General features: G+C 32.5%; 1 protein-coding gene across 4 annotated transcripts in view; it reads left to right on the top strand.

The window, feature by feature from the left end:
- The window catches only part of LOC135831426 (cyclic nucleotide-gated cation channel alpha-3), a 186,643-nt gene that overhangs the window by 99,987 nt on the left and 60,092 nt on the right, over positions 1 to 26,564 (top strand). For all 4 annotated transcript variants that reach the window (XM_065343904.1, XM_065343901.1, XM_065343902.1 and 1 more), the window contains exon 5: positions 700 to 1,341. In XM_065343904.1, coding sequence (XP_065199976.1) covers positions 700 to 1,341 — 642 coding nt within the window. The remainder of the gene's footprint in view (positions 1 to 699; positions 1,342 to 26,564) is intronic.

Here is a 26,564-nt window from a genome sequence, read left to right as displayed (position 1 = left end):
CTGAGACCAAACTGATTGTGGGTTTCTTACTTACTGGGTGGGTAGATATTGTAAAAAAAATTTGAGCGAAATCGAAAGACATGACTCAAAAACGTTGGTCGAATTGACGTGGAATGACCCAACTACGTTTTGAAACTTTTCGAGCCAATTTTTCGTACGAAAAAAAGTGGCCCCACTGATTTTTACGATATCACCGAAAAGCCTCTCAAAACCGCTAACTATTGGAAGAAGTTCCATTTTGGTAGTTATCGCGGTTATCGAGTGATCCACTGCTGAAATGGATGATATTTCAAGTTCACTGAAAACTTTGACACCACCTAGCAGCTTTTAAAAATGGCTAGAGAGCTGCGATTTGCGCCTTTGACGATCCCTTCTGAAGTTCTTTCCACAGGAAAAATATCAAAAAATCGCCGAGCCCCCACCAGTTCTTGGTCGAACTGACGTGGAATGACCCCTCTATTTGGATCTGATCAGATCTGAACAAAAATGTAATCTGATCGGAACTTTGATCCAACTCGGTTTGATCAGATCTGGGATCTAGTCAAGTCAAATTGGATCCATGAAATGAGGATTTGATCTGATCAGATTTGGACAGATTAATGTGACATGGTTATTTCTATCCATAGTAAACTACGCTGACTAATGCATAAGTATTATCTATAATAAAATTACCTACCTACGTTTATTTTTCTGTTGCAGGTGACACGCTACTATTTTGGTTCTGTTTCGATTACCTATCGGACTTCGTATACGTGTTAGATATTCTAATAAGCTTTCGCATTGGTTACCAGGATGACGGAGTTTTGCAAACGGATACTGTAAAACTTCGGAATCATTACATGAATTCGACGAATTTTTACGTCGATTGCTTGTGCCTGTTACCTTTAGATTTTCTATATTTGTCAATCGGTTTTAATTCCGTTTTACGATTATTTCGTTTAGTTAAAGTTTATCGATTTTGGATGTTCATGGATAGGACTGAAAGGCACACGAATTATCCTAATTTATTTCGCGCGTTAAACCTGTTACATTATTTACTAGTGACGTTTCATTGGAATGGTTGTCTTTATCATATAATTTATAAAAATAATAATTTCGGTAGTCGTAATTGGGTGTACAGTGATGTCGAATCGAACGATATTTTAAAACAGTATTTGCAAAGTTATTATTGGTGTACGTTGGCTTTAACGACGATCGGTGATTTACCTAAACCGCGTAGTAATTTCGAATACGGTTTTGTGATAATGCAATTATTATTCGGATTATTGTTGTTCGCGACTGTATTAGGCCACGTGGCCAGCATCGTAGTCAGTGTCAGCGCTTCCAAGAAGGAATTTCAAGGTAAGAATTTACTCACCGTGCTGTTTTTGCTTCTATACGTACATATAAAAGCTTACTTATATTTTTATAGATAAGACTATGCGTTAATTTTTCATTGTCGGTTAAATGTACCAACTATACCAACAAAATCCAACTTTGGAAAAAAGAAGTAAACCAACAAGTTTCGTTATCATGCTAGAAAAACTTTTCCTAATACATCAGGACGTACGTTTGAAAGCTCAACACTAACAATACGTTGCTGGAGTGGTATCGTGTGCTTCGTTCATTTGTGAGTTGGTAACGCGCCTGCACAAGGTGATGTTTACTACACGCGTTATCACCGCGTAAAATATTACCAACTTGCTGATGAATGTGTTGCTAATGTTTGACTTTCAAACAGAATTCTGTCGGTTTGAATTTTGCCGATTTCCCCCCCCCCCCCAACATCTTGATGAAGGTACTCGAGAGAAATAAAAACTATTTTATAAATAAGGTTACCTAAGCTTAAACTGCGGATCGAATACTTACGAAGGGGTAAGATGCGAACTGCACAGCCTCTCATTTGTTTGAATAAACTACCTACCAAAAGCTATAATATGCTACAACGGCCCGAAGGCTGATTTCGGTATTTATACGTTAACCCGTTGACATTTAATCACAATCCGCACAATATACGAGACAGATGAAATAATGGTAAAATTGCATGGAAAATTACCGTTCGTTTTATAGACAAGACGTTGGCGTTGAAATTGGAGTATCTCGACCCGGCTGCCATTGCGGTAAGCACTAATTATATAAACCCTCTTTTCAATTTATCTTTTTCAAAACATAACTCTAATCACTAGGTTTTTGATTAATTTGCGCGGTAACGGTTTCATTTTCATTCGGTTACAATACACTATACTACAGTATAGAGTTATTGACGGCGAAATGTAGAAATTAAAAAACGTCATTCGTTAGAGTATCAATCATTTTCGAACAAAAAATACACTGCTAAGCTGCACGACGTGTAAATAATTGCGCTTCGAATAAATTTCAAAGTATGAAATGCGGCACAAATGCCTGGTTTGTTTGGACAGGTATCTACTATCTACATTGCTGTCTTTTTTCCTATTCGGTATTATTTTTTCTCACGCTTGTGGATTTATTATTCGAAACAAAAATGAAAAAAAAATGTAGTACAAATAACTGCAGTTTTTACCTGCTCGGTAAATATTTTCTTTACCAGTCATACTTGAGTGTATCAATGTAAACAATACAATGACGTGTATTATTCAAACAAGAAGAATGCCTAACGAAAATATTGAGATTTTTCTCATTTCTTGGGAGTGAAATTCGTCGTGATTGTGGAATTTCTTTTCTTCGGTTTAAAATTATTTTATTTGCGGCGTTGAAATTTTTCTGATGAAGTCGATGCTTCGAATCGATTTGCGAATATTTTTGAAAATCAATGTAGGGTGCTTAAAATTTGGTTCTTCTCGCAATCAGTAATTTAATTTGTTTTACCGTCTCCCAATCCTCATCTTTAACGTTTTTTCTTCTCATGGGGAATTATTCTGAAAAAATTTAAGTCCCTTTAAATTGATTAGGTAGGTACGTAGATACATCATTAATTTCCCAAAATACGAACTTGAGAAAAAGAAAACTACTTACAAATTCAGCTAGGTACTCATGATGCTTATTGAAATACAATTCTTAGTTTGCCAAGCTGTATTATTATTGAATTGAAATAGGTACTATTCGATAGGGTAGCGATATTAATTCTATATTGCAATACAATTCGATCTCTAATCGGATTTATTCAAATCGATTTGGTAAAATAGAAATTATTTTCATAAATGTTACCGTTGGGTATTGGGTTAAGCTATTTTTAAAACATTCTCATTCAGAATTATTGTTCACGTAGAAATTGTAAATGAACGACGTTGAGCAAATAAAAAAATAATAATAAAAAAAAATTCGAAACACTTTTCGCGCCTGTCGCTCTTTGGATGATGTAGATTTTGAAGAAGATATTTTTGTATTTTTTTTCTTCGTTAACTTTTTAAACGAATAGCGTGCGTTTTTACCAAAACTTTTTACCCTTTTCCTTTTTCCTTTTTTTTTTATTTTGAAACAAAGTTCGCTGAAATATGCACAATGACCTCCGAAGAGGTTCATTTCGATCCTTCGCCGCATACTCTTTAAACTCCAATCGTTTCTAATCCGGAAAGCTCATTTCTTTTTTCATCAGTTTTCGTTTTTTTGATTTCGATAAACGTTTTCATTTCGTTCTCGTGAAGTTCGAATGTTAGTTTTTGTTTCGTACCTACGCTACGCATCTGTTTGTAGATCTTTTTATCAACGATTTCTTGTTTTAATTAAACATATTTCGGAGTTTTTTTTTTGGAATTGACTTTGGAGGTAAAATTGTACCTACTCCTGTTCCTACTCATTAAATAAGAAATAAAAACCAACTAAAAAAATAAAATATTTTGTAAAAAAAAAACAGATTTTTTCATTCCAAAATTAAAGTCATTTCTCGGTATTCAACAGTCACATTTGTGAGGAAATATGAACTGTGTTTTATAATTAAGGTTTTGCTTAATTTGTGTTCGGTCAAAATAAACTTGTTCGGGAACGCTGCGTTAGTAAAGCCACAGCTTAAATTGAAATCCATTTTCTATTCGAAATTTCTTTTTCAAAGTTTCGTCATCTTTTTCATTATTAATGAAAAGTCTTAAATTATAAGGAAATTTTCTCCCGGTTTGGATACGAACGCCGGATGGATAAAATGTTCTTGGCATATACTTTGAGTAATGAAAGGAATTTCGATGTGTGAAAACGTGTTTCCACATTTCATGCAACGAAGGTCAGCAATAGACCCTACATACGTGTGTAGTTGGTTGTCTATCCACTTATGCATGTTAACAAGCTTTTGAAATTCGAGTGTTTGTAAAATTACCCAACATCGTTTGAAAAATAATGCACTGTAATATGTACGTTCTTACATATCTTACAAAAAATAAATAATATGTAAAAGGTGTTTTTGAAATTATCGTTTTTGTCGAGTAAAACGATATCCTTCATGGTTGTTCTTTTCTTTTCTACTTTCAAGGGGGACAATTTGAAGTAAGAAACCTCGATTTTTAACAAAACCAAGTTAGACAGAAAGAATATACGAGCATTTCTTGAAAACTTCGTAATCAAAACTTTCAGTGGCGAAGTTCATTTCTGGATTTCTGATCAATTTTTGAAAATTCATGAAAAAATGCAACAAAGTTGTCAATCAAACTTTCGAATTTTTCGTAAAATACTTCATTTTTAAGTGCCTATCTACTTTTTTTTTTTTTTTTTTTTTTTTAGTTCTTTCATTTCAACTCTTTAAACTCGGAATTCGGAAACCTCAATTTTTTGACCATTCTGAAGTCTCTAGCAAGTTTTAAATTTTATTTTGATATTTCAAACTGTACGAGATGGCTCAAAAGTTATCTTTTCGATCATTTTAAATTGTTAAAGTTTGAAAGAAATGAATGAAAAAAGTATATCTATACTATAATATTATATAGATAGGTACTTGACAGGTATTTTAAAAAAAATAAAACGTTACTTAATATATTAATCTATTTTATCTCAAATGTTTATGTATGAATTGAAATAGGTAGACGGGTACATCATTAGAAATTTAATATTGCCTACTGCCATACTCGTGGAGTAAACTTTTTTATTTTTCAGTTGTTTTTATTCATTACCTACTGTTTTTCTACAAATGAATTGAAAACAATTTGCCAAAATGGGAAAGAAAATTACGATTTTTTTTTTTAGTTTCGCTTATAATATCTGGATGAATTTAGGTAATTGAAAAAGTTTCAAAAAGGTTTTTTTCATTCATACAAATGCTCGGAGTGTTTTTTTTTTGTTTTAGCTTCTTCGGCCAAAGTTTTTCCCCCAATTTTAATTATGTTTCTTTAAAAAGTGTGTTTAATCTCGTAATAAAAAATTACCACTCGTCAAAGCGCGTATAAAAAGCTTAATGATAAAAAGTAGTTGAGACTGAAATACGAAAAGGAAAAGAGAAAAAGAAATCGTAAATTAGATACCTACTCTCGTATAGTTTTTCAACACCTTGTACGTATTTTCAATCGCGAAATTAATTTGAGATCTGAGATATTCGCATCGCGTTGGCAAAAAATATTTCGCAGTACAAATTAGTGGTCACATTTTCAATTAAAATTTTCGCTGCAGAATTTGATGAAATTCTGGCTGACATTCAACATTTATGGGGGTATGTAATGTACGTAGCGACGAAATCGAATGCTGAGCGGCGATTATATAATATGAAACTTGACAGGTGCCACCTCTTTGCAGTTCTTTATCCTTTTCGATAGTGTACGAGTAACTTTGTGTTAACCATGGTTTATGTTTGTGTGACGAAAAATGACATGAGGTTTTATCGATGCACAAGACGATCGTACGTATTTGAACACTTAACCATCCTGCAGGAATTCGCAATCAATATTGCGTTAATTTTCTCCACGTGTCTAGCTAGTCTTTTTTAAACCTAATTTATAATTCTCGTTTTTCGATTTTTTTTTTCGTCATTCATTAATCATTACTAATTCAAATATTTCGAATAATTAGACGCGAGAAAAACGTCGCCAATTTTACCTACTTGTTTTCATATCTGTAGTCGTAACTTGTAAATATTTGAACTTTCAAAAACATTAGAAAATGCCACAAGCGTCACGAAAAGTTACAAGTTTGCGAAAAAAAAAGAAGACGAAAAGAAACGAGACGAAGTAATGTATTAAATAAGAGAAAATATTTTGGTTTTTTTTATGGATTTCGATAATTTAAAAGAATATGTCTTATATCTTATTGTACTTTTTTTTCGTAGACCTATCAACATGAACGTGGCAAAAGTTGGAAACAACAGCTGCGCTTTAGTTTGAACTGAAAGTTTAATATGAAAAAGAAAGTGTTGTAAAATCAACGCGGAATATAAATAGAAACAACTTTCTAGAGTAAAGTTGACTCTTTCATCATTTAAAAATCATGCGTTGTTTTTCTTTTGTTGTATTTATTTTTTCTTTCGTTAAACTTTATGAAATTATGTATTCAAAAGAAACTTTCACCCGAGTACGTTGTAAGAATATTTTCAACGTTTACCTACCTATATGCTTAGGTACTAGGTAAATGTTCATTATAAACTTTGAGTAAAATCATCTCAAGGTCGAGTCATTTGAATGGAAATTTCTCAGTTAAAATTAGAATGGAAATCTAAACATAATCTGTCGGATAGATGTATGAAGTTTGAATCTCTCGTCTCAAATTTTTTTTACAAAATATCGTGAGAAAAATTTGAATGAAATATTATGTAAAAAATCATAAATTTGTTTCTCTATAGATGCGTGTAGATGGCGTTGCAATTTTTCTTATCGTCCTTATCTGTTGAAGTCTTGATAAATTATTGTAAAATTTGAACATGTAAATTGAGTCAAAAATGTGATTTAGGATCTACTGTTCATTAATTGATCAACTTCTCTAGCGGTCCAGCAGAGCTAAGATATGCAGAACTGTTGTCTATGTTCGATACTGAAATCGAAGATGCCATTTTAAATTGCAATACCTTAAGGAACTATCTGCAAACTTGAAGAATCAATTTGAACCCTACGTGGGTATTTATGGAAAATAACTTAAAGGGTACACGGTGGTGAATTTCACCACCATATAAAAAACACTGGCAAAATTAATTTGAGGCGGGTGGCATAGCTTTTGTTGGTAGAGACGAGTACCTCGGACCTTACTGAACACAACGCATCACCTACAAGTCCCCTCCTTTCATTATATTTGGAAAAATTACCTACTGTTTATTGATTATTAAAAAAATCTAATAGAATAATTTCACCTTAAGGAGGCATTTTTCCCCGATCGTATCAATGAAAATCAATACGAAGAAGACACCTTAAGGTGAATGCCTGTGTTTTTGATAAATTTAATAATCCAATATTTAAAAAAATAAATAAAAAAAAGTAATAGGTTCATGTAGGGAACCACACATACATCCATGCGTAGTACAATAGTTGAGCTACTAAGCGCCCCAATCGTTTAACCAAACAACAACATTGCTCTGCTCACCTGAACAAAAACCGGTATTGGTGGTGAATTTCACCACCGTGTACCCTTAGAGGGTGAATAATTATAAATACCTACTTAATATCGTTGCCTCTTCAGTGTCTAAAATTCGAAAGATATTCTTTGAGGTTTTAATACGTATTCACCAAGAAGAAAATATTCGAAAAAATCATTTTTCAAACTGATGATAACCGAAATAAATCCGATTCCTCTCAAAAATCTCGACATTATAAATACATAACTCGATAATTTTCATATTATTTAAAAAACATGCGAAAAAGTTGTAGCTCATCGTACCCTATGCGCCATTACATTCCATGTTCATTTCCACAACCACGAAAAAGTTTTAGATTAAACTTTGATTTTTCCCGAATTAAAGCAGCTAAAGGCAATAATAAATTTTAAAAGTTTGCTTCTGGTGTTCAAAACTAAGGAAGCGAATTCCTCTTTTATCAAATTTTTCGCACACCTTTGGACATTTTTTGTATGTCTTATTTTCCCGCTTTCAACCTTTTTTTTTCTGTAGAAAAAAATTATTTTATACTTTTATAAATACGTGGAAGAAAAGTTTGACGAATTTATTCTGCGAAGACTGTAGCCTCATTAATCTTACGTTAGAAAGTATACACTAAAAGTTGAAAGTTATTAAGAAAATTTCAGAAAAGTAGAAGTGATTAATTTAATTTGAAAAGTTCATTATTAAATACGAATATTCAATGATTGTTCGAAATAAAATGAAATGATTTATTTATCTTATTAAGATTCACGTGTAAAAATTTCTTATTTATTAGTACTTATTGCGAGATAATTGTGTGCCCTAAAGGATTACAGAGTGTTCAAATATCTCTTGAGAGTCGAAGGTTTATTGAGATTTGCCTTCGAAAGATATTGCAGCAACACAGTTATAGTGTCTTTTTCAGTGTAAAAGTTTAAAATTTCAGAAGGTGGTCCTTGACACTGGACTAAATAAATACCTACCTATCTGTTTCTGTACTTTTATTTTTTCTATTACTTTTCATTCATCTTAAAAAGTAATTCTTTACTCACAATTTTAGGATCCAAAAACTTTGATTGAGAGAAACAAAATTTTAAAACTCAATGTTGCCACTTTTTTCACGCTGGATTTCTCTACCAAAACCTAAAAAATGAAATCTGACAGTATTCCCTACGAGCGATCTCATTTATAACCAGTCCCCTGATTATACGAGTATCATTTGTAAAGTACCTACCTATTTTTTTTTTCGTAAAATGTTTTGTCTTCTGTCTGAAATCCCAACAGTTATTAGATAAAAATATCCTAATTGAGAGATATGTATTTGAGTATACATACTAGTGCCTACGTATCATTTATTCAGTGTTATTTTTAAATAAAGTACTATGCCATGTACCTACCTACCTAACTCAAGCTCCACAACCTTTTTTTTTCTCCTATTATTTGTATAAAAAACCACTCTGTTTCGGTCATATTCTCCAGAGAATGAGTTACACAAAGCAAACGTATACCTAATTTGAAATTATATATACGCGAATATTCGATGTTTTGAGAATGACGTCTCACTCATTAAGCTAAAATTTGATTTTAATGTACTTAGCACGCGAATCACACCGACGAATATTCATTTACTTATACTTAATAAAGTTTCCATCGTACCTAATTACTTACTATAAAACGTGGCTTTGAAAAATGCACGGTTTGGTTGAATTTATCAAATGTAAATTAATGATAGAATAGAGTGGAAGTTTTGATAAGTTTGCTGTATATTAGAGTCGTCCTTAAATGTATAAGTAACCTTTGGGGAATCATGCTGTAGGTATACGAAATTGAGATTGAAGTAATTCGGCTTGGTTTTGGATTAGTATTAGCGTATCTTGGGGTATAGGATTCGATATTCTAATAAAGGTTGCTTATTTTGAGAAGTCTGCTCGCGAACAGTCTTATTTGCGTTTTTAAGCTGCGCCCTGTGCTTTTCCCAAATAAACGCAGTACTCGGAGAAGAACTTCGAATTGAAATGCTTTACTTATCCGCATGCAGTTTTAAAATAATCCCTGATTTATAATTTAGTCGTCCCTTTTGTGCTGCGTGTAGATATTTAAATTTGCTCCCTTTTAGAAATGGGCTTGGGCATATTTTTATGGACGAAGAGTAGAGGCAATTTGCTAAAATGTAATTTAAATTTCGCCTAAAAAATTACCCTCTAAGTAAACTTCTACTATTCTGTGTATAACTCTGTACATCAAATTTAAATTCATTAAATCTCAAATTCCTAAATCGTGCGCTTACTCCTACTTTATTTTTATTATTATTATTATTATTATTTACTTAGATACGTACCTTTTCATTGTTATTTATGAACTGTTACTTGTTGCTTTAACATAGTCTTTATGTGGGACTGCTTCTGAAGTATTATTGCGATGATGGTATGAGAAGTAGAGAGATAAAAAAAATGAAATGCCTAATGTTGAAAAAGAAAATGTCGCGATTATTTCGAAGGCACTTACTTCATAACAGGCTTCCTTCCAAAAGCTTACGATGTACATTTTACTTTTAAAATGGACCGGTGGAAAAACGAATGAATTTAGTTTACCTTTACACACAATGAATTGTTGTTGGTTGGACGAGTTTTGCATTTATTTATATTTTTTTTTACAGCCTTTTGGTAACTTTTGTTGGAAAATTCACGCTACATTTTATTTAGAGGTTTTTTTTTTTAATTTGTTGAGTCGTGTTGAAGGTTTTATGTTGGGGGCGACGAGTAGAGTAGGTATCTATATTCTGTATCCATTTCTACGCTAACACTTTGTTTTCGTAGACCGTATAAAGAAAATTCGGTCAAGAATGATACACCGGCGCGGCCGTCAGTTCAAAATGCCGCCGCAATGGTATATATTTCCTTTCTTCGCCTAGTCTAAAACTTCCAATGAACCTATAGTCAATATAACCGTCAATTAAAGCGTAAACGAGTTGCAATTTAATGGCCAAACGCTATCATTCTTGTGGGCTACGTTCAATGGTGAAAAGGCTGTTGGTATGTGACCCAGAAATCGCGGTTTTCCTGTATCGTTCTTTTGACGAAATTCGTTGTGTATTTGTACAAATGGAAAATTACTGAAAATTTAAATTATCGAGTGACATTTCACTTTGTAGGTACACTGACCACATCAAACTATGGTGTAGGCTTGTCCGTATTTAGAATGTGTGTGCTTGAAAGTGGTGTTTTGAAATCAATTTGGTATTTGATGAGAAATTGAATTAATCTGGGATTTTATCGAGCAAATAACACTATAGGCAACTATTTCCAACTTTTTGGGTTGAAAATGGGCTTAATCGATAGTTTGGACCCTAAAACAAAAAACAAAGTGGGGTTTTTAAATTTGAGTTGTTTTTGTGGTCAGGACAGACTATCAAAGTTGCGAAAATGGCCGTTTTTGCGCTAATTCAAGAGTTCGTAGTGACATCCGTATTGTTTTGCGAAAAAAACCGATATCATTTTCGGATTCTACGCACTTTTTTAAGTAAACTACTTTCCCCGATTTTTGATTTTCGCAGTTTCAGGCGCATAAGACTAATTTTTCTAAATACGAAAAATTCAATTTGAACTTCGGGTGAACACAGTTCCGCGCCACGGTTACGTGGTGGAGTAACGCCAGCGTCGCGCGCTCCGAATTTTGAAAATATTGTAAAAATAAAAATCTGCCGTATGCTCTTGAAACTTCAAAAATCCAAAAACCGGGGAAAGTAGTTTACTTAAAAAAGTACGTAGAATCCGAAAATGGACTTAGTTTTTTTCGTAAAACAATACTGATGTCACTACAAATCTTTGAAGTAGTGCAAAAAAGGTCATTTTTGCAACCTTGGTCATCTCTTTCTCCTGACCACAAAAACAACTCAAATTGAAAAACCCCACTCTGCTGTTTTTTGTTTTAGGGTCTAAAGTATCGATTAAGTCCATTTTCAACTCGGACACAAATTTTCAGTTACCTTTAGTGTTAATCGATCATATGAAAAATTGCTTTCATAATTTATAATTAGTAGGTAATGTGTAATGTTTTTTTGTTTTTAAAAATGATTGTTGCTGTATGGTTTGTAGGTTGTGAAGTATGTTTCCTTTATTTGTTTTAAAAACAATAACATTACGTAAACATATTTTAAGCAAATTATTCGTACATGTCGTTTTTGTTCGAAAACACAAGATTTAGCTCATTAGCTAACAAACTTTACTTTGGTATGAACTTTACTTTTGATTAATGAAATTCCGTATAAAATTGTACACACAGGTTTCGCTTTAGTTGTGTTACTTTTAACCAGCCGCATTAAAGCATTCTCAAAATTTTAATCAATTATATATTTTTCATTTTGAAATTTGGATAAAAACTGAAAAGCCATTTTTGGTGCTTTTTCATTACAGTTTTTAAACATGGTACATACAATCAGATTTGAAATACCTGCAATGTTTCAGGAGTTGGGCAAGTTGAAAAAATTAACATCAATGGCGGGCGTTGGCGTAATAGGAAAAGGTCATAATTACAAGAAAGTTGATTTGTCAGAAAACGCATTTTAATTTTTAAAGAGCATTCTATCAAGTACACTTGATAGTTTTAGATGAGGTAAGAGAACGTTTGGTCATTGCAATCATTTTCCTGCTAATTTTTGAAACAAACATCCTGGTAGCACTGATTTTTCAATTTTTTTATTTGAGGAACTCTGAACTGAAAAAAGTAAAATTTAACCAAGCAACTTTCACCTTAAGTCAAGCTTTTTTCATTAAAGGTCCATAAGATTACATACAAAAAATTTCCTTAAGATGGTGAGGTTGATTTTCTGCCATTTATCAGTGAAATTATGTGTTTGCACCTAATGACTTTTCTTACCAACAAATTACAAAAATCAAAAGAAATAGGTTCTATCTGAGAAATAATATCATTTAGAACCTTTTCACTGTAACGGTTTTGAAAACGTGTATTTAGAACCATTTGTTTTTGGCTATTATGAGAACAAAAAACATCGAAATTCAATTTAAAGTGTTGCATCATGTAGAGGACAAAATTCCCTTTCCAACGATACTATCTCATTTTTTTATAAAAATTGTAGTTACGACCTTTTCCTAATAAGGCAATCAATTTGTAGGTCTGTTTGACAAACTAATTCACTCTTGGATAGTTTTGGTTGTTATGTTATCACTTATCAGGCGATTAATTTTTGTATGGAAAGGAGGGTGGAAGCTAAATACTAGCAAGAAGTTGGTAAAAAGGATTACTTACCAGAAGTAATGACATTTTTTTTTTAATACAAAAAAAAACTGCATACCTAATAATTTGGAAAAATATTCTAAAAAAATGTAAACAAAATGCTGGGATGAAATCAAAAATAATTTTCTATTTTGAACAAACAGAGGATTCCTATCATAAAATAGTACATTGCTACTGGAAACAGGGCTCAGGTCATCACGACTTGAACACACGCCGAATAAGTCTTCTTATTATCTGTTCATGAAAAGAATGATGAGCCTGACATTCTGTTTTTCAATTGTATGTACCTAGACTAAAATTTTGAGATAGGTACAGTTGAAAAAATGATACTCTACCATTACTTACTTACCTACCTTACCTATACTAAAATGGGTCGTCTTTAACCTTTTTTGAAAAATTGGGGAGAGTGTTCAATAAAAAGTTGCAAGTGGTCCTCAAAAGGCAGCATGGAAATTTTTTGGATCCTTGACTTGAATAAATCATTTTTCTACGGTGTTTTTCAAATGTCAAAACTTACGTTGAAAATCCAAGAAAAGTTTGTTCGAAATTTTTTTGGATGATGACTCGATGACTATTAGATATATGTATATCTACATTGTATACTTTGGAATGAGATTTGAAATTTCTCTCTTTTTTAGGTTATTTTACACAACTTTTGAATATGTAGGTCCAAAATCGTATCATTTTTGTAACTCATTGAAAACCGAATTTGATCAAGCCAGGAAATTGACCATATCTGACCATAGATATGATACGATCCGTTCTTCCCAAACTTGTTCAAACCTATTTAATTAGATCTGTTTAAGACTGGTTTCGTCAGATCAAATTTGAACTACATCCGGACATTTCCTGAATCCAATTGTATTTATGATAGAATGTTAATTTTTTTAACCGTTCAGGTTTTTTTACTCAATATTAAGAAAGAAACAAAAAAATATGAATCAAAGGAGAAAAACTCAAAAAAAATGGGAAAATTTTCAAAATTGATATTTTGCATTTTCCGTTAAAATGTTGAAATTTTCAAATGTTTTTTACCTACTTACCTGCTCCTACCTGAAAAAATAAACAGAAACATTGAGAAAATGAATAAAAATTAGGCAGGTGTAACATAAAATGCATACCTAAGTATATCTATTTTTAAATTGAAAAAAACAATCCCATTTCAGAATGATGGGTATTTTTATATGTTGTTAAAATATTAAAAAATTGAATTATTCTTCACGATTCTTCTGTAGTGGAAAAAAATATCAAAAAAATTCATAAACAATAGGTAATTTTCTAAAAAATAAAAAGTATTGTATGTACCTAGGTACCTATATTGAAATTTTATATTTTGTAGGGCCTACATTTGAAACAATAAACATTGTAGAAATCCTACATTACCTGGTTCTTGAAACCTTTAGAGCATCCTACGACTCAACTTATTCCCACTGCCAAATCACACTCCACATTTTCACCCTCATTTCACTTTCGTTTTTGCTAAATCAACAACTACACCCCGATTACTTTTATTCGTTCAAAATGAAGATATCTTCAAACTACACATCCTCGAACGCGTAGCGAAGTATCTTGTATTTATTAGATAAGGATCTGTATCTATGCTTAGCAAAGAGATGGAAATTCAATTAAAACGTCTTCGACAAAACGTGTTATTTTTACAAGCCCGGCCATATATTACGTTTTCATTGGAACGCTTAGTCAAGTTGACTTTTATGAACATCCTATAAATGTGCGGTATCGGTAACCTCGGCATTTTATATCGTTTAAAATGCGTCATTTGTCACGTATACGTTATCGCACGTCGACATACGTCAACTGCGAGTATTCGAAAATTTAAAAGGCGGCGATACGTAGTGCAAATCGAGTAAACGAAGTGACGCCAGTAAAAATGGTTCCGGAGTGTATAGCATCGTCGATAAAGTACATAAGTGTAAGATGTAAAATTGGGAGACATGTATTTATTATTCTATCGCTGTAGGAATACTTTTTGTGGTGCTTTCCTCCGCGTATCTGCTATATCAGGTAAGATGAATTTTTTCCGGTTACTCGATTTAGAATTTTTTTTTTCAACGGCAAAAAATGAAAAACAATAATCTAGTTTTCCATTTCTGTAGGGTGCACTCCATATATTATATTTTTGTACCTATCTTTACGTATATACATACATTTACGTTGCGAGAAAATGCATCGTATGACACCCGAAATGACGTGTTTCTGACTGCGAAAATGGTTGATTTTTTTTCAAAAAAAAAAAAAGTTACCCAATTTCAACTCGACTTAACTTATACAGTGATTCAATAAGGATATATCCTATGGTTAAAGCCCTTGGGCATTCAAATACTTATGGTCGAATGGTTGAAAGAATCCGTTTTCCATTCGAATCCTCTTCGAATGTGAAAACATTTCCGCCATTCGCCAATCTCTCACCTATAAAGTCGAGTCAGAATTTCACCCTTTAGTGTGGGTCGAAGTCGAAAAGAGGTGTTATGGTAGAAAATCCCTATCTAATGCGGCGGTTTGCTTTTCATTAATAGTGACTTTTTTCACACAGAAGGTGAATCGAATTTAACTCAAGCGACATTCTTTAATGTCAGTGATTGATAAAATAATCACGACGTTTTAAAATTTATTTACTCTAGCGAACGGTTTTTAAGGCGATTTACTCTGTTTCGCGGTCAGTTGAGTTTTCTCCCTTTTAATTTGTCCCTTTTAAAGGTAGTAGGTACCTACGTAGAAACAACAGAGGGTGAAAAAAAAAACACCGAGTGATTTGTTTCGTTCAACGAATCATCTCGGCGAAAAGTAATTTTTAGTACACAATAAAGTAACTTTATAGTAAGAATCAGAATGAAATTAATTTTCAATTTGAATCGGTTCATTATTATTGTGTTGTGCATCATTCCAACTCGTAAATTAAATTGAGCTTCGTTTTATTTGGCGAATCTTTCCCGCGTTCGCTTTGCCGTTGCTCGAACAAAATGTAATTATAAGTCTGTAGAATGTTAAAAATTTCAACGTCTGCTACAATGATAAACTTCTATTATTTCGGTTTGTTGTTTCAATCATTAAATAGTCCTTACTCTCGTTAGTATCGGAAAGTCTACAAAAGTGTGTAAGTTTTTGAAATTAAACGTAGAGGGAAATTAATCCTACGTTTTCTTAGTCGTTCCTTTTTCATTCGAGTAGCTGGATATACGAGTATACGTAAGTATACTCCTATACTTTACTTACTATGGTTTGTACCCAGCAGAACAAAAGTTTCATTCGTTCGGTGTTTTTTCTTTGTACATTCTTCGCTTTAGCGTCGATTTGTTAAATGATTGTTAAGGGTTTATTTCTCACATTTTTCTAATTCAGTTTTTGAAAAAATCCCCATCGTCTGTTTTATTCTATGTTGAATAAGATAAATTGTACGAAGCTCTAGTTGACATCTATGTTCGACACGTTTTATGGCTCAAGATTTCTCCTCTCGATTTATTAATCAAACTAAACTGTCGGAAAAGTTCTGTTTATTTATGTTTTACTATTCTTTTATCGTTTTTTTTCTTTCGTCTTAGCCAACTCGATCGTAGTTGTCTTGTCTTTTACGTGTTTTTGTAAGTAGGTACATTATGTTCATCGGAAAATTCTCAATTTACTATTATGTACATAGTTAGTTGATAATTGAGAATGCATCTTAATGGAAATGCTTCTCCGTCCTCATTGAAAAATTCTTGCATTTAAAAATTTCAAGTGAAAAGCTTATATAATTCCATACAAAATCGAACTTACAATGGAGTTAAGTTTAAGTCCTCTGATTTTGCGTAGTTGTTCTTTTTTATGAGTTCCCTTTGATGGTCAACCGCAAAGATTTATGGACTTTAAACCCAGAAATATCTACTCAAATTGATTCGAATGTCGATTTGAGGAGGCATTTTAATTGTTGATTGTTCATCCACTAGAAAAAAAGTTAACATTTTTCTAAAAAAAGGACCTCTCGAGGTGCCTGCCTTCGATTTGAACGGGGCCGCAATTTTTGGTGAGAGCATGGTCTAAAACTCTAAAACCAAAATTTCAGCTACTCAAATTCATTTTTCAAATTTTGGTGAAAATTTGAAAATTCAAAATTTACCATTTTCAGTGATGTGTGTTTTTTTGGGAAAAAAAGTTCATATGTACTTGATCAGTAAAAATTATCAAAATATGCCCTGGGACTAATATCAGCCATCTCCCCCCCCCCCTTCAATCCAAATTTCACAGTTTCCTCCAGCGCAGTTTTCAATTTCTTCAGAATTTTAAAAATTTCGCTGCAGGGTTGAAGGCTACAAAATGACTTGAAATCTCTATTCATTTTCTATATTTAACCCTCAGTGCCACCCCAGCCTTTCCTATTCTTCAAAATGGATGTGATGAGAGGACTGGGGAGACATTACAATGCATCTAGGAACCTATTCGATATTCAGATAGGGGGAAGTGAGATGGAAATAACGTCTAAAAATGAACCATCAGGCTAATTTTCAAATGCTGCATTTGATTTTTCAATTTTGTCAGAGATTTTAAAAATTTTAATTTGGTCCATTATCCTTTTAAAAATACAAAACTTGATTGAATGCAGGTAGAAAGTTGAAATTTGGCTCACTCTTTTTTTCGACTACCCGGAGCGATTGGTGGCGGTTTTGAACCATTCTGGAACCTACAGCGGATTTTCAAATTTTTCAATCCTCAAAACAAAACTCCTCATGTAGTTATGAGTATTCAAGCTGGCAGAAACAGATTTTGAAAATTTACTTTAAAATCGACTGAATTTTATTCGCGTCTTCTTCATGAGCGTTCTTGCAAATCTGAAAAATTCAGTCATTCGCTAGAAGCTTCAAAACTGCACAATAATAACCCACAAATCGAGTTTATAGATCAAACATCTGTTCACAATGTTAATAAATGAAAAAAAAAATTTATTTTTTCCTGAAAAATAATTGTTTAAGAAAATGTTAGATTAGAACCAACTGAAACAGTTTTTGAAAATTTGTGGTTAATATCGATGGAAAGGATCAAAATGCCTGTTAAGCGAGTTTATGAGCTCTGAATTTCGTGTTAGCTCATTTTTTGACAATTTTTCCAATTTTATAAAATTCATAAATTTTCTGAAAGCTCCTGCAGAATGACTCAAAATTACAGCAATAGATTTTTAATGTAGAATATTTAATACCTATTGCCTGCCTGTATTCTATAAAATTTTAATTTTTTTAATGGAAAATTGATATAATTTAAATCTTTAAAAATTCACGATAAATTGAAAAATGAAAAGCACTTAAAGTTTGGTTTTTCCAACATTTTTCTAGCTTTGATCGTTGATTGGGCTTTTGAGATGAAAAGGTATTCAATTTGATGTTTTTTTTTTTTACAAAACTGCATTGTCAGCATGTAATGAAGTCTAAGTATTATGAAGCAGAAAGACTTTAAATGACCTAATTGGGTTCTCATAATTCTCATAATGCTAATAAAAGTCCCCTAATGTTATATTATACTATGATGTACATCTACATAGGTACATATGATATATTGAGAGTCTATTTCAATTAATAATGAAGCTTTTAACACCATCGTTGATCAACTTTAGCTACTCGTTTTAGTGATATCAATTATGGTATAAGTAGGTACTTACAGTGAGCCTACGTTGTATAATTTTCAAATGAAAAAAAATATATATTTCAAGTACATATAATAGTTTTAGCATATGATATCTAATGCAAACGTGAAAGTTCTACTTTAAAAATGGTAGTACCCTAATCAATTTTTGACATTAGGTAATTCATTTTATCAGCCATTTCATTTAATTTTAAGATGGTATAAAGATGAAATAGGTAAAGTTGAAGAATCATCTAGCCATTTTTCCCTTATAGTATAGATAACTATAATAAGCTAGATATATGTATGTAAGAGTATTTTCCGATAAAACATGTTTTGAAAAAAAATTACTTTCAAACTGAATAAATTATAAGGCTTGGATTTTTCCATTTTCCATCGTCCTTCGAATACCTACATTATTCTAGTATCGTCGTACCTACTCCTGTGCATATGAGAGTATTGTAATTCTAATTTAGAAACCCCTGTTTCAAAAAAAACAACGAAGAGTAGGAGCTGATAGGAGCTATTTGAAAAGGAAGCGTTGTATTACGTTCAAGTCAGCGCTTTAATGGCCCGTAACGTAAAGGTATCATCCGGTATACCGATGGTTTGTAAATTGTGTCGAGCAAGGGTGCTTTGGGAAAATGCGTAAAGCTGTATGATTTATTATTGAAGTGATCGTTTTCAAAAACTCTACGCTTCGGAAATACTTTTTCCTTCTACGGGTATCGTAAAATTGGCCTCGTGTACGAGTTTTAATCGGTAAAGAATTCATTAAACGTAAATATGTCAGTGGTACTTATGAAAAATTTTCTTAAGCGTCAAAAATGTCACAAAGGATGGGTCGGTATAATTTTTGTTTAGGTACTTTTAATTTAATAACAGGTATTCGAACCCAGTAAGATTCTTTCTTTCTTATATGTACATGACCTTCGAGGAATAGAAAAAACATTCTTGGTTAGGTACGTAAGTACTTTAGGAAAATTTTCATTTCAGTATTTGTAATGACTTTATGGTACTACATATATGGTACCTACATAACTTAAGATAAGGGATTAATTTTAAAAACATTGCATAATGTACCTACTCGTTAGAAAGTTTTGAGATTAATTTAAAAAATCGACCTCCGGTGCTTTTTATGTACTTAACGTTTCCTGAATTTTGAAGTTTGTATAAGTAGATAATAATTACCTAATATGTAGCATTCCATTTGTAGTTTTGTACCATAAAACATGGAGATAGTGGTTTGAAAATGTGTTATTCATCAGAAGGTAAGTAAAGTACGCCACGCCACCCATAAAACCAAACCAGTGAATAAATTAGATGGAGGAAATTTGCCATGTTAATATAAAATTGTTTGTTCACCAGCTCAGGAATATGCCTTAGTATATGACACAATGAACCAGCAGAGTTTTAATTAAGCAGAGTAATGCGTTTTATGAATTAATAGGTAACTCAAAATAAGCAAACGTGTTCCAGCCCAGTGAAACTTTTTGACGTATATGCACAAGACATCTTGAGCTCATAAAGTGAGAAAAACGCGGTTAAAAAGTATTCGTCGCGCAAACTTTTCTCCACATTAAGTAGACGCGCTTTAAAACTTCAAAATGTTCTTTTTCATTTAGAAGTATAAAGCTTCGTCGTGTAAAGTATATTATGGAAGCTTTAAATCAATTAATGAGGATTTTACGATAATGAAATGTTTAATTGGCGAAAGAAATCGGAATCTGCGGTTATTATCATTAAGGCTAAAGATGTTTGGATGGAATGTCGATTTATTTCTTATGGTAGCCGATTATCGTGGTATACTTTATGTTGTAAAGAAAGATTGAAAATTGAGCTAGCTTTGATATTTTTGGTGCTGGGTTTTTTTCAATGAATAGCCTAATTTTAACTTTCATTTATTTGTGTTGCTGTCAGATTTGGGGTTGGTTCGATATTTATGGTTTCAAATATTAATACTCAAAAATGAAAAATCCTAAGCAATTCTCTCATTAATAGAAATTCGTCTTCTTCGAACGCATCAACACAAAAAAAAAATTTGGCACATAATCTATTTTTTACTTCCCAAGTTAATTAGTAGCATTGTCGTATTATTGTAAAGTCTCTTCGAATTTTGGAATTTTTTAGCTAGACAAAATTTTCACTCTTTTTGTGGCAATTTTTCCAAAAATGGAAAACTCAAAAATCAGCAGGTGTCATACAGAACGGCTTCGAACCGCCATCAAACGATTTTGAAGGTCTGAAATAGGTAGAGTATAAACCAAATTTTAGCTTTCTACCTTAATGTGGTCAAATTATGAGTTTTTCATGTACTAATTGAAAATAGACCTTAGAACTTTAAAAAATTCATCGGAAATCGTAGAACCAAATTCAACAATTGAAATTTGGCCTTTTGGTGAATTTTAGGTAAGTATTTTATCGATTTGTCTTTATCCAATCCAAGTCAAAAATGAGCTATTTTTTCATGTGGGGTTTTATTTTTACCAACTTCTCTAAAAAGTTGAAAAATATCGCAGTTTCAATTATTGGCGAGCTTTGCTCCTATATACCTATCAATCAAACCAATTTCCAAAATAATCCCCCGATTGTGAAATTCGAACACTTTTGTTTTGTCCATTCAAGTGGATGAAATAAATATAACAACATAACTGAAAACAGAAAAAAAAGGTATATAGAACTGTAAACATGAATTTTATTCGCTGTCTTCTTATCTCCAACAAATTGGTATACAGCCACACTCATCCATGCGGATTTTTCCGTTGGAAATTCCGGCTAACAAGGTATTAGAAACTTGTCACGAGATTATCATGATTTCACAAACTAGAGCGAATGAGCTGATTGAATTTAATGATGAAACCAATGAACGAATAACCAGCTTATTCTCGTTATTTTGACCACACACACGTGTATTAGAGAATGAAATTGCAAGCTCGGTACAAGTACAACTAGGTTCAATATACCTAATTGGCAAAAAAATCTCAAAACACCCAGAGACGCTAAGCATCAACATTATGATGTGTTGAACAGCTTCTGTAGTAAAGTGAACCTATGTACCACAAAACTTTATCTACTCGTATATCTATTCGTTCCATGGATTTTTTTAATGAAGGTTATTGCCTTGTTGTAAGATCAAAAGAAGAGAATTATCGCCACTATCCAGCAATACCTCTAAGATCAAGAAATTCCATGGATCGAATTTCGCAACTTTGAAGTAGTAATGTTGCATAACAGAAAAAAAAATTTACAGGAATTTTTATGAGCTTTATTACATTTTTTGTCTGAGTTTGAGTGGTTCAATTTACCTTATCATGAATCGTGAGTCGGTGACGTCACAAATTTGCGTTCTTTCCTCTCTTTGAAGTTGAAAAATATCAAACTTTTCAACATTTATCCGAAAAAATGCAAAGAAAACGAAATTGTAATTTTTGCTCAAAGAAGCTAAAAAGCTAAAAAAAAAAAATTAAAAAATTAGAGTTGATAAAAAATATGCTTTGAACAAAAAAAAAGTTTTAAAACTTTAATTTTTTCCAGTGTTTTAAACTCAACGTTGATCTAATCCGATCAGAGTTTTAATCAGATTAGATCTTGTTAGGTAGACGTGATCAAATCCAAACAATATTTTATCATGGGTAGCCAATCAAAATTTACGTTCCTCGGAACCAGATTTAAAAATATTGAAATTGATGTCAAAAAAAGCGATGGACCGGATTCTATGGTATTTTTTAAAAAATATGTAGAAAATGACATTGCAAGCCGTATCATATTTTTATTTAATTATTAATTTTTTTTGTGAATTTTTGGGAATTGTATATTGTAACCTATACTGATTTCAACCAACTTCATTTTTTGAGTAAAAATTTACTTTCAATTCAATCTAAAAAATCTCATATTGTTAGACTGCACTGAAAGAAATAAACAGTAATAATAGTTACATTAAAACGATGCACTCAGTGCATTAAAACACTGTAATTTTGGTATAGGAATGAAACACATTAATCAGTACATATTTAGAGAAGTAACTATTACACAGAAGTGCAGTAACCATTCCATCGCCTTCATTCAACAATATTTAAAATGTGTGTGTGTGTGTGTGGGGGGGGGGAGTCAGGTACTATCAATTTCAAGTTTCTCCACACATCTAGATAATTCTCACTACAATGAATTTTTCAAGACCCATTTCCCTATGAAAATTTTCCTATCTAACGGGGATTTGAACCCGCAATCTTTTGTTCCTAACTACCTGCACTTAAAGACATGGCCGCGAGTAGAATATTTGATTCAGACCCTCAAAGTATTTATAGGTTTATCACTGTTTGGGAATGAGATGGGAATGCTTACCAGTTATTGATGCATTGATTTACAAAAACGATGTACTGAGTACTGCGTCAACAGCACTCACTAATTCTCATACAGAGAAACTTAGTGATGCAATAAATCCATCCTGGCGATGTACTCATTCCATTACTTGATGCATTCTCTGATTTAAACTATGTAATCATTACATCAAAATGAGGTAATTTTAAAATTACACTATGCAGTAACCATTACATCAATTTCGGGACTGAATTAAGTGTTTTGAAAATCATTTCTTTCAGTGTGTATACAGACACATATGCGATTTGGTGGAAGGATGCGAATAATTCCCTAATGAGTGAAAGATTAAAAATAATCTTTATATGAATATTTTTAATATCAATAAGAAACCATTTACTTACCCCGTGCTATAGCTCAGCTTATACCACATAAGTGTCGCATATGTCAACATAATAAACAGATCTAATGCATCAATTAGGCTCACGGATCCGCAAAATAATTAAAACACAGATTCGTTTCACCAATGTAATCGTTGTAGTTAAATCACATTAAGTCTCTTAAATAATTATAAGGTTTTTTAGAAATGTAAACATTCACCGCTATAAACAAGATTAGGAGAATATGCTGTGTATGATTACCTAATCACGTGTCAAAATCATATCAACTATTCCTGCAAAGGAGATTGAATTTAACTTATAATTATTGAAGTACAGGTTTACTCTCCATAGCAGCTATAGGCTATAAGGTGCACCGGGGCAAGTCAGAATGATTTTTCGCAATTTCAACTTTGACCAGCTGTTACTCCCCTTCTAATGAACCAATACGGATCAAATTTATTATGTAGGTTCCCATAAGGGTTCTTAACCTATGGTGAAAATTTGAGCGCGATTGGCACAGTAGCTTTCGCTCAGTGGAATAAAATATAAACTGTTCTGACTTCCCCCAATTGGGGGAAGTCAGAACAGGCTAAACTTTGCAGAGGCGTAGATCACAAACGGAGCGTCCTAGATAAATTGAACAGAAACAAAATTGTAGAGAATTTAATTCTCTTTGAGATCACTTTCATCAGATTTTCACTAGGACGCACGGTTCGTCCGCTATATGCGAAAAACTGAGAAATAAAAAGTCTGTATTTTAGAGCAAATTCAAAACAAGTTCAAAACAACAACAAAATACAATTGAACCAAAGACATCTAAAATGAAACTGAATCGTGAAAATTTTTATGCAGTGATGAAGTAGGGGTAGTACCCTCAAGTCACCTTTAGTGGCACTTCACCATATATAAACCTCTAGGCGCTAGAGCAAGTTTTCTAACTTACCCCGAATTCCAACTTACCCCAGTGCACCTTACTATGGTAGAGGACTAAATGCTCAGACCAACGATTCATAGATCGCTTAGGACCATTCAAACTCACACATCTGCCACAAAGGACAAACAAGAAGTGATCTTGAGATCGAATCTAGCTAAAGTTATACCTGCAGTTTTGGGTCAATGTCGAGAGATTATAAACTAGCGCCACATTATCAAATTTGGGAAAAATAAAAATGTTAAGAATGCGAACCTCCGCTGATTCTCCAGTACACCCTTCGAATTCGCAAGTACTTGCTTCTTACCTTAATAAATCAAACAATCCCTAAGTTGTCAAGACCTAAAGGATCGAATAGGATCTCACCAACTTAAGGAATCATTACATAATGTACTATACCAAGACAGTGAGGCCATAATGCCACCTTACAATATTTGGAAACAAAATTTATTTTGATGCATTAAAATGAAAAATATTGGCCCCCTACTCCAAAATACTTACTTCCGGTTAATAGAAATATTAGTACCTTAGTATCTCTATAAAATGTACTTACAATGCTAATATGACAAACCGCACGCGCAAAGATTTCGATGAAAGTTGCCAAGTTTGGTAGGTTATGAAATTGCCTATACACGGAAGACTAATCTTTTCTACATTGTTTTCTGACAGATAAGCCATCTTACATCGATATAAGTGTTATAATAACTTGATTCAAAATCATCTCTAATGCCTTGTCGCGCCGCATCATCTCGAATATTAATTTTTCGCGCGTTACAAATTCGGTGATCTAATATCTTTCATAAAAATCGATTAATCTTCCATTCAAATTTATGAATTCAGTCGAGAAATGTTTACATGTATTACTCTATAGCGAGTTTAAAATAAGATCAGATAAAACGTTCAGTAGAATCATTCTCTTTTTTACTCCCCGAATGAAGAAAAAAAAGGACAAATGTATCTTTATCCTAGAATCGTACTTTGGAGAATTTTTATTCTTTCTCTCTTTTTTTTTAGAAGCGCTTCCAGTAATAAACATTCTTCATACATAAGATGGAGCTTGCGATCGTAATAAAATAAAACAAGCTGTAAAAATGGTCAAGTCAAGACAAAGACAATGTAAAACCACAAGAGTAAAATTATTTAATTTTTTGGCTGATTCTTTAATTTTCCATCACCTGAGGTAAAATTCACATAAATTTTAAATTACTTTCAACATAAATAATGATTATATTACCAGATAATATTTCTATACCAACATTCGTGAGTTAGTTAGATATAAACAGCAAACATGGTTCGATGCTGTAATTCGCCCATCAGCTGATTTCGTTCAAATTATACCTGCCTACCAAAACCGAAAGGACGTAGAATTATGCAGAAAAAAAAGAACCCGAATAAAGAGAAAATCTTTTCGTCGAAAAAAACAATTTTCAAATGTTGAGAGATGAAAAATTTGTCCATGTTTTTTAGCATAAAACTTCGGTGTTATGAATTTTAATTCGCTTTCGGCGAAATGACAAATAGCTGTATTTATCGATCGTGCTACGAAATTCCAACATACAAATTTCTCGGAAAATTTTGTTAAAATTAAACAGGAAAAAAAAAGACGCGTTTACTTTTCTCATTATCATCGTTCGTTTTTTAAGTTAGGTACGCATTTTTTTCTACGATACTTTACGTCGTCGTCGTTTGTTGCCGATTTTTTTTATTGTAAAAATAAATAAAACGTTGAATTATTGCGTATAACGACTATTCAAAGAGTTAAAGTAGCTCGCGAAATAAGGGCATTGTTTGAAATAGGTGAATAAATAGGTATCGGGATATTTACCGATTTTACGGGGCGTAAATGTGGCGCTTTTTCATGCAATTAAATAGACAATAAATTAAACAAATAGGTAATTATAGTCGAGTTTCAACGTTGACGTCGGTTGAGTTATAGGATTAATTAAGACGTTGCGAAATGACTAATTCTCTAATTTTTAGCCAAGATTAATGGATTAATACGAGTTATAAAATGGGAAATATAATTTTTGCGACGATTTTTTTCAAGCAAAACAACGATGAGTTTTGAATCTGTCTTGTTTTCAATATGCTCAGACTTCGGTTATAAGAGGTTACATTTCTTACGTCGTGTGATTGTCGAATAAAATAATGATGAAGGAAAAAAAGAACAACAACGACGTCTGAAATAAATTCTAAGTATATTTTCAAATTTACGGCGATCAGCGTAGGCAATTTCATACGCATCAACGATGCAATAACGAAGAATCGAGCGCAAATTATGCAATTTTATTAACTCGCCGTCGGCATTTTCACGGAAAATTGGTTAGGGAACTGTTCGATCACCTCGCATTATATTTACGATGTGGAATCACGCAACACGACGATGAGCTGCCATCGTAGCCCAAGATTACGGATGCCAAGAAGACAAATGTGTATCACACACTTGCAATGCGATGCCATTAGGTTTAATAATGGCATAAATTTCTCTACAATATTATCAGAATTACACTCGGGGTGAAACGCGACGAATTGCAAGTTTATACATTCGGTACACGAGACGAACGATGAGATACATCTACTGCATTCACACGACCCAAATTATACCAGAAAATTAAGCTGACAAATGCGTTGTTGCTTAAAAAATACTTACGAG

Source organism: Planococcus citri, chromosome 1 (assembly GCF_950023065.1).
Source record: "Planococcus citri chromosome 1, ihPlaCitr1.1, whole genome shotgun sequence".
Taxonomy (NCBI): Eukaryota; Metazoa; Arthropoda; class Insecta; order Hemiptera; family Pseudococcidae; genus Planococcus; species Planococcus citri.
The sequence above is the reverse complement of the archived record's forward strand: the minus strand, read 5'-3'. Positions and strand labels throughout refer to the sequence as shown.